This window comes from Arvicola amphibius, chromosome X (assembly GCF_903992535.2).
Source record: "Arvicola amphibius chromosome X, mArvAmp1.2, whole genome shotgun sequence".
In the NCBI taxonomy this organism is placed as follows: domain Eukaryota; kingdom Metazoa; phylum Chordata; class Mammalia; order Rodentia; family Cricetidae; genus Arvicola; species Arvicola amphibius.
The window spans coordinates 61,977,969-61,987,339 of NC_052065.1; the positions used below are offsets into that span (position 1 = coordinate 61,977,969).

Consider the following 9,371-nt stretch of genomic DNA (forward strand, 5'->3'; position numbering starts at 1 on the left):
CAATTCTGAAAGACACTGTAACTGATATTTGCTCTTTTAAACCTCTTGCTTGATGCTTCAATAGAATAAATTTCTAGATAACAGTTTATGTAGTCTCCCTTGATATTTGTCATACGCCGCTTAACAAACAACCCATACTTCTTAGTGCCACATAAAATTATTTATTTTTGGTAACACACAAATCTAGATGCAATGTGAAAAATCCTCATGTTTCCACATACATATGTAAGTACAGTAGTGCACAGATAAGTGTGCAAGTGCACACAAAGGAAAACACTGGCATTTGATACCACTCAGAACCCCACTGATAGATTGATTGATCATATTAGATTGCACAAAGCATTTTATAAGACACATAAAAAGCCCCAGCTTCCAAAGAAATAAAGGATGGGGATAAAGAATATAGGAAAGCCAAGTAATTGCCCTACATCATAAAAAGGATCTGAAAGCTTATAAAATACCTGAATGCTTAAAAAACACATTAAGCACTTTGGGCAGGAGCGATTTTGCAAGGTAAGAAACAGGAATAAAACAGGCAGTGCTCTAGCAAGGCCTCACAGTCTGGGTTCTTAGGTCAAGAGGGACATGCAATCCAGATGTCCAGAAGGCAGTGAACCAGAGCTAGCAGGCCGAGGTGGCATTGTGGGGCTAGCCAGCTGCAGTCCCCTCTCTCCAGCAGGACCTGAAGACAGAAAAACAAAGACCAGAGTCAGATCACATACATTATACTCTCCTCAGTTCTCTCTTCACCTTTGCTGTGTCTCAAACAATCTCAGATTTGTCAGAGAGACCAGGAATATACCAATCCCCATCAGACCTCCTTATCTCTGGTATTTGCTCTACCATCCCTCAGGTACAGCCAGTAATCCCTTTTGGTCAAACCTGGGATTTCTAGATATGATCCTCACTGAAGAAATTAAATTCTCTATCTCCTCAACCCACAGATTTGCTGCCCTAGCCTACATCACCCACTCTGGTAGACCTCAGTGACAATCTCTCTAGTTTCATTAATTGCCTTTTGTTCCAGCATGTCCACCCAGAATGGCTTCCCACCCACAAGACAATACCCATTGGTGTCTTTGTCTCAGTAGTGCCCAGACTCCACCTCAGCCCACCCAACCATGTAATATTCCTCTGATCTCAGGAAGCCCTTCCTGTTCGGGTTGACCACTGAAATTCACTGGCAAAATTCAACCTGATAAGGTTGTTCAGGCTCTGTATCTACATGGAAAATGCCTTCAAGTGGCCATCATGATCTTGTTCCATGCCAGACCCTTATCCTCTGTGCATGTTCTACTGGTTCTTCTCAGTCTACAGTGGACTGGGACACAACCATGCATTGGGAACCATTATACCCAGTTCTATTCCTTCTACTTGATATACTGCCTCCCCTGAAGTAAGATTTTGCTATCTTAGGGACCTCAGTCTACCTGTTTCTTGATGTCAGGACACTGGGCAATTTTTATAGAGTAAAACATTTAGTGACCTGAAGATTCACTGAGTAACCCCTAGGCACCATTGCTCAAGTCAGCCTTAGGAACTCGAGTGCTTGGCTCCAAGGTAGTTAAAAACACCAACTCTGGGTTTCTAGATAGCTACCAATATCTCATCTCACAGCTTCCTTTCTGCCAAATATCCCCACATACCTGGTACACCACAGGGCTGGCGACGTGTCTGTGAAGAATTTTTCAGAGCCAGCAGAGCTTCAGCAGCCTCCAGCATCTCCTGCCACTCCAAGGTAGCAGAAACTGAAGCCTGGTTGGAGGCACTGGGGCCCTGCAGAAGAAAGGGTGAGAAAATGAAGACTAGGAAAATGTGTGTCCTCTTCTATGATAAGTAACCCTCTAGCACCTGCTGCCCAGATGCCCCCCACTCTGCCCAGTCTACTTGTGTTCACATCTCCAAAACTTATTTCCTCCCATTGTTCTGAATCCCGTGTCTTTGGCAGGACCTGTGACTGCAGTAGCATAGGGTCAGTAGTGGCACAGGGCTGAAGCATCAGGCTTGGGCACCTGTAAGAAGAGGAAGGGCCAAGGTATTAAAAGTTCTGATGAAGCCTGGTAGTGGTGGCACACACCTTTAATCCCAGTACTTGGGAGGCAGAGGCAGGTGGATCTTGGTGAGTTCAAGGCCAGCCTAGTCTCCAAGAGCTAGTTCTATGACAGTTTCCAAAAGCTACTGAGAAATCCTATCTCAATCACACACACCCCAAAGAAATGTTCTCATAGAAATATCCTACCAGTAGACAGAGTAGCAAGAATCTGCAATACTGAGATTTGGGAATCCAAATGATTGCATAGATATTTAACCTTGTGCTTTGGGCAAGCCCTTTCTATTGGCCGACTCATTTTCAGCATCCCTTTTAGCTGCATCCCTGAGACAATAGTTTATACTGGCTTTTCCTCCCAGGGCTAGAGTAAAAATGATGATGATGAATCATAGTGTCTATGTTTTAGTCTGAAAGCAGCTGAAGGCAATGTGAGTACCATCCTTTGTCAGCGGCTGCATCTTGCCTCCACTTATCCAATTACCTCTGGCCATGAAAGATAATTCAGGTTCACTGTCCTTTGGACAGACACCTAAGGCCCTGTGAAACCTCCTTACAAAACTCCCAGATTTCACCAGGACCTTCCTTCTCTATCTGTTAAAAAGTAATAACAATCTCAACACTTTGAAGACCTACTATGTGGTAGACCTTGTGTTAGTTCTCTTTTCAATGGTATAGATATAGACTGTGTCCACCAGCATGCTTGCTGGGAAATGGGAACTTGGAAAACTACTTGTGCAGATCCTCTTGGATAGAAAGTGCCAAAGCTGAAAGTGTTCTGCCCTTGCTGATTTCTCCTTCCCCTACTCATTTACCTCCTTCTTCCTATTGTCGTTCTCCTGCTGCTATCACCCTTGGCACTAAACACAAGGCTGGAAATCCCCAAACACAGTACATTCTATGTCCTTGTCCTACTCACATGCTCGGCATGGTAGAGAGCCCATGGAGCTCCCCTGAAAGGGAAACCGCCAGTTGTTGCCCTGTGGTCTCTGGAGTATATGGCATAGATGTTAGTTCTGGGGGCTGACTCAGCAGCACAGGCCCCCGGGAGCTCTCCTGAAGAAGCAGAGATCAAAGATAAGGATCAGACACCCAGTTGTTCATGGAAAGATAAAGAATGAGAATAGTTTTGGATGAAAATAAGAACACAGAATTCCAAGCTGTGGGAACCTTGAAGACCATCCAACCTTACCTTTTACTCTGATTTGAGAACACTGAGGTCCAGACAGAAGTGATTTTTCCAGTGCCACAAGAGGAGTAGGTCATAGGGTGAGAAATGGAAACTGTCTTCGGGATATAGTAGAAAGGGTCTGGGCAATGGCTGATGGGAAAATTCCCCTTGGGCAACAGACTCTTCTTACCTCCTGGGTTGCTGCGTCAACCTTGACCTGGAGCTGATGCATAGTGTTCTTTCCAGCTATAAAATAATGATCACATTTGGGTTGAGACTTCCTCCCCTACCATCCCTCTTCTATAATACCCCACACCTATACTAAAATCTCATGTCATTACTGATCTTTTCTCTTCCCTAATGCCTTGCCAAATCATTCCTTCCTGTAAACACTTTGGCACCTGACAATGATTTTTTTTACACATCAGAGAGTTCTTGCTGAAGGTTACACGGCAAGTCAGTGATGGGACTGGTGACAAAAATACTCATGCTTCCTCCCCAAGTTCAGGGACCCTATCTAGTGAAAGACACTTACTGCAAACTCCTTCTTCCATAGTCAAATTCTTGACATGCATGTGTGCATTAGGGGCAGCCGCCATCATCATCCTTCTCTGTCTCCGAACTAGGCGTCTCTTTACCTGTCTCTTCTTGAAGGCACTCACAACAGACAAGGCCTTGTGTAGTTCCCTAAAACAGGGGGATTTGTAGACCTAATATTAGTTACATATAGAAGAGGTCTCCCAGACACTATACATAGGAAAAGAAGGCACGATTTTGGCAGTCCTAAGACTTGAAGAGGCCACAATGCTTTTATCCCCTTATTTGGACAAGCAATCTACTGCTGTGTTGGGACTAAGTTGAATCTATCAAGGTTCCCCAGTCCCTGTGACTTGCCTCACTGAAATGCCATACTTTATTCATCAACTCAACACATGCTTCAATCATCACTGGTATTTATTTAATTGTGTCCAATGAACAAAATGCCAAAGCAATCTGACAAGAGCTTTTTTAGAAAGTAAAAGAAAGAACTTCCCTATTTATTTAATGTGTTCAATATTACTTCTATGAAGAAATAAAAGATGCCACAGGTAGTATTACTGACCAGTATTCCTCATGAACATAGATGCAAACGTCTCTCATGAACTTTTAGCAGTTTTATTTCAAGGATGTATGAAAAACACCCAACATCAAACATAGCTTACCCAAGAAATGCAAGACAACTTTCATTTAAATACCAATACTAAAGCTTGGTCTAGTGGCATATGAATACATCCCAGCATTCAGAAGGTTCACACAACAGGATTCCAACAGATTTGAGGCCAGCCTTGGCTACACAATGAATTCCAGGATAGCTTGGCCTAGAGTGAGACCTTGTCTCAAAAAGACCCACCAATGAATTTTACTATATTAGTGGGATAAAATAAAAGGACAGCAGATACCAAGATGTGTAACAAAAAGATATTTAACAACATAAAAGTCCACTCATGATAAATATCAGATTAAAAAGTTGACATTGTAGGAGCACAAGGACATATCCTCAATCCAATAAAATGCATCTACCAAAAAAATTCATTGCTAGAAATATACTTACTGGTGAAAAGGTAAATAATTCTTTTTCATTAACTTTGATAGTATTATTATCTTATAATTTTTATTTAGCATTCAAAATGGATGATTCATGACATTTTCACATGGTTAGCACAGTGCTTTACTCATATATCCCTCCATTGCACTTAAGTGCTCATCTTCCACACAGTCCCCTTCTTACCCCCAAACAGTTCCTCTTTACTTTCATATTATATACATGCACATGCACACACACACACACACACATACATGTATACACATACAATTGAATGAAGACTCTATACATGAGAAAAATATATTCATCTTCATTTTCCTTCATTACTCTCTTGTTTCCACCACACTTTAGTTTCTTTTCTTTCCCTAGATGTTGTCTCTTCGGCTTTGATGTATGTATGTCTATATATATATATATGTATACATAATTAGATTGTATGTATGAAAAAAAAACATGTGATATTGAAATGACAGAATATTCCATCCAAAAAGTCAGAAATGAGCTCAAATGTCTCTCTATACAAATTAAACCATATGCATACATTAAACTTTAGGCCATAGCTGCCACACTCACTCATAATTGGTTTCTAGCCATAAATAAAGGACATCGAGCCTATAATTCGTAAAAAATCCCGGAGAAGCTAAATAAGAAGGTGAATCCAAAGAAAAACATAGTTATCCTCCTGGATATTGGAAGTAGACAAGATTGCCGGACAAAAAATGGGAACTTGGGGGTGGGGTGGGATGGGGGTATGGGGGGATGGGGAGAGAAAAAGTGTGAAGTGGAGGATGGGGAGAGCTTGGGGGAATAGGATGCTTGGGATATAGGAAGGGTGGATGTGGGAACAGGGAATTATATATCTTAATTAAGGGAGCCATTCTAGGGTTGGCAGAGACTTGACTCTAGAGGGGTTCCCAGGTGTCCAGGAAGACACCCCCAGCTAGTTCCTTGGGCAGCTGAGGAGAGGGTGCCAGAAATGTCCAGATCCTATTGCCATACTCATGAATATCTTGCATATCACCATAGAACCTTCACCTGGCGTTGGATGGAGAAAATGACAGAGCCCCACATAGGAGCAACGGACTGAGCTCCCAAGGTCCTGATGAGGAGCAAAAGGAGGGAGATCATGAGCAAGGAAGTCAGGACCGTGAGGAGTGCGTTTACCCATTGAGACGGTGGGACAGAACTAACGGGAGATCACCAAGTCCAGTTGGAATGGGACTGATGGAACAGGGGACCAAACCGGACTCTCTGAATGTGGCTGATGGTGGAGGAGGACTGAGAAACCAAGGATAACGGCGATGAGCTTGAACTCTACAGCATGGACGGGCTCACTGTGAGCCTTGTCAGTTTGGTTCCTCACCTTCCTGGACTTAGGGGGAGTTGGGAGGACCTTGGACTTAACATAGTGAAGGGAACCCTGATGGCTTTTTGGCTTGGAGAGGGAGGGAGTGGGGGGTATGGGTGGAAGGGAGGGGAGGGAAGGGGGAGGAGGAGGGGAGATGGAAATTTTTAATTAAAAAAATGAGAAAAAAAAGAAACAACAACAAAAAACTCAAATAAAAAGGCATACAGATTGAAAGGGAAGAAGTAAAAGAATGCCATTTGGTTATATATTTTAGTATATTTTATTAATTCTTTGAGAATTTTATATATGCAAGCAATGTATTTTGATAATATTCTACCTGACTCCTCCCCCAATTCCTCTCAGACCCATCCTAGCCATGTCCTCTTTTTTGTATGATATTTTTATCAATCTTGTGAGACATCAATACAATGAGTTTTTAAAATATTCAGACCCCATTCCTCCCTTAACTCTTCCTACGTTTGCCATCTACCTTTCCACCCCTCCAATCTCAGTGTCCTCTTTGTTTTTCTTTAATAATCCACCAAGACAAATTTGTGATCCTGAGTGTGGGGCCAACCACAGGAGCATGACTGACTAAGGCCACACTTTAAGAGAAAGTCAATTCTCCCTAACCCCCAAATCTACCAACTGTCCATAACTTTTCAAGGAGGTGTGCAGACTCATGACCCCCTCTCCCAACCATGCTAGATTATTGACTGACTTGATGGTCTGCAGCTTATGTGCTATGAGTTCAAAAGTAAGTGATTCTGTGATAAGCAGAAGACACTGTTAGTCCTGGTTTTCCCTGACTTTGAGTCTCATACTATCCTTGCCTTCTCTTTACAAAGTTCCCTGAATCTTGGTGGAGTAGGGGTGGCGTAGAGCAGAGTGGAGAGGTGTAGAGGGAAAGGGGATCATATGATACAGATATCTCATTTACGGCTGGACACTCTACAGTCAATGTTTTCTGCATTTTGTCCAATTATGAACTGTTTAGTTCATTTCATTCCATTAAACAAAAAGCACCTCTGTATTATCTTCCCTTAAAAGTGACATAATTGATAATAGAAATACTCAATATTCCTGATGCAGGAGTGTCTTCTGCTTTGTGTTAATTTCATTGGTTAAATAAAGAAACTGTCTTGGCTTTGTTAGGAAGAAAATTAGGTAGGCGAAGTAGACAGAACAGGATGCTGGGTAGAAAGCAGAGTCAGGCAGACGCCATGAAGCTCCCGCTCAGGATGGATGTAGGTTAGAATCTTCTCGGTAAGCCACCACGTTGTGGTATTACACAGATTTATTAGAAATGGGTTAATCAAGATGTGAGAATTAGCCAATAAGAGGCTGGAACTAATGAGCCAGGCAGTGTTTAAATGAATACGGTTTCTTTGTTATTATTTCCGGGGATAAGCTAGCTGTGCAAAAGCTGAACTGGTCGAAAAGCTGGCCTGCTCACCTCATCACTACATATTCCAGATAAAAATCATCTCTAAATGTTAAAAATTCTGTACAAAGTATTTGAATAGAAAATTTAGTATGTACAATTCCCACTAAATTCAATATATTAGAAACAATTAAGGACATTGTTTCTACAATTTGGAGACCCAAAGGGTTTTAAATGACATCTACAAAAACATTAAAATAAACAAAATATCTGTTAAGAATATTGGCATAAGCACTGGAACATTTATTTAGAGAAAACTACTAAAATTTTGCTAAGAGAAAGTAAAATAAATATGCTATGCTCACTGTTCAAAGCACTCAAAAGATTTCCAATCTCTCTAATCATCAAGAAAAGGAAAAGTTATCGCTCAAAGTTCTATAGCAGTGCTTACAACACAAAAGGGCCAACGACATTTGGAATAGGACAAAGATGGAGAATGCCTGAACCCCAGAATTTCACTATCATGCTCCAACAAAGAGGTAAGCACCACAGCACGGAGTCACCTTAGGACAGGACACACACACCAGTGAGATCAGAGGCAGGCCAAAGACAGCACTACAAAGGATCCACGGGAATTCTATTAGGAAATGGCACAGAAAAATGGATACCCTAAATGGAAAAAAAAAAAACAAACAAAGATCGATGGCGCAAACAGACTGCAGGACATAGCCCAAACTCAATCACCATTCTAAAAGTAAACTGCTAAACTTTAAACCCTATGACCTGACGACTGTCCTGCACATTGTACACACTCTCCAGGCCCCCAAATAATTTCCATCATTCACCAGAAGCAGACGCTCAGATATGCGGGTAACCTGCACAGAGCAAACATCTCAGAGAGAAGTAGGGTCCAGGCCTTCAGGCCTCAGAGTGCCATACCAGACATTGTTCTGGAATTTTATGAACGGTTTGGATTGTGCACCTAGGGAGCTCTATGAGAAACCTCACTGTCCTAAGTAAACGGGAGGACCACAGACAGCGCTCGTGAGCACTTTTGTCCATGGAGACCCCACAAACGGGGAACTCACCGTGTACCCGAAGACCTCTGCATTTTCAGTTCAGCGTGCAGAACTTCATTCAGGCTGCTGAGCTGGCCAGAGTGAAGGTGAAATGCAGAGGAAAGAACAGAATGTTCTGGGGGAGGGATGTAGGACTCAGGCCATGCAGCAGAAATAAATCTACTGGTTGAGCACAATGTACTGAATTGAAGCAGGGAGGAACCATGGGCAGGAGCAATAGGGCTTAGGACCATGGAGGGGCAGGGATTAGGGCTATGCAGGGGACAGGTCTCAGTTCCACAGCCAGCACAGTGGGGACCTCAGCAGAACTGTGGATAAATGTCCTGAGTGGGGTGTCACTCTCTAGGAAGATGATATTCTTTCCCTTCTTCCCACCTCCTGGGCAGGTGAGTTTCACATTCACGTGCTCTGGAACATCCTCTAGGGGTACTGGCGTTTGGTCAGGCCAGGGCTCCCAACTTCTCCATCCTCATCACCTCAACCAGTAGTGCAGATACACATCACAGTGCCCACATGGGGTAACGGACAGCAGTCATGGGGGACCGCAAGCATGAGGTCTCAACTCTCCTTTTCAGACTGTGAGAAACCCACAATACTTCCAGGAAGGTATTGTCTTTGCTCACAATACGAAGAACTCATTCAATGCCCAAAAGGAACTGGGAAGGCTGCTCCTCCGAGAAGGCCCTGGAAGGGTCAGTTCCAGAGAGCCCTGGAATGTGTGTCCAAGTCCTTCAGGTGAGGGCTCTGAGCCAGCCTGCCT

General features: G+C 43.0%; 1 protein-coding gene across 1 annotated transcript; it reads right to left on the minus strand.

Annotated features, from left to right (window-relative positions):
* Nucleotides 1–215: 215 nt before the first annotated feature.
* On the minus strand, nt 216–8,643 carry LOC119805372 (doublesex- and mab-3-related transcription factor C1-like). Its single transcript, XM_038317331.1, has 7 exons — nt 8,621–8,643; nt 3,754–3,905; nt 3,409–3,464; nt 2,967–3,103; nt 1,952–2,012; nt 1,647–1,776; nt 216–682 (listed from the first exon to the last, which is right to left on the minus strand). Exons 1-7 carry the CDS (start codon nt 8,641–8,643, stop codon nt 570–572), a joined length of 672 nt encoding a protein of 223 aa, XP_038173259.1. The 3' UTR covers nt 216–569.
* Nucleotides 8,644–9,371: the final 728 nt, after the last annotated feature.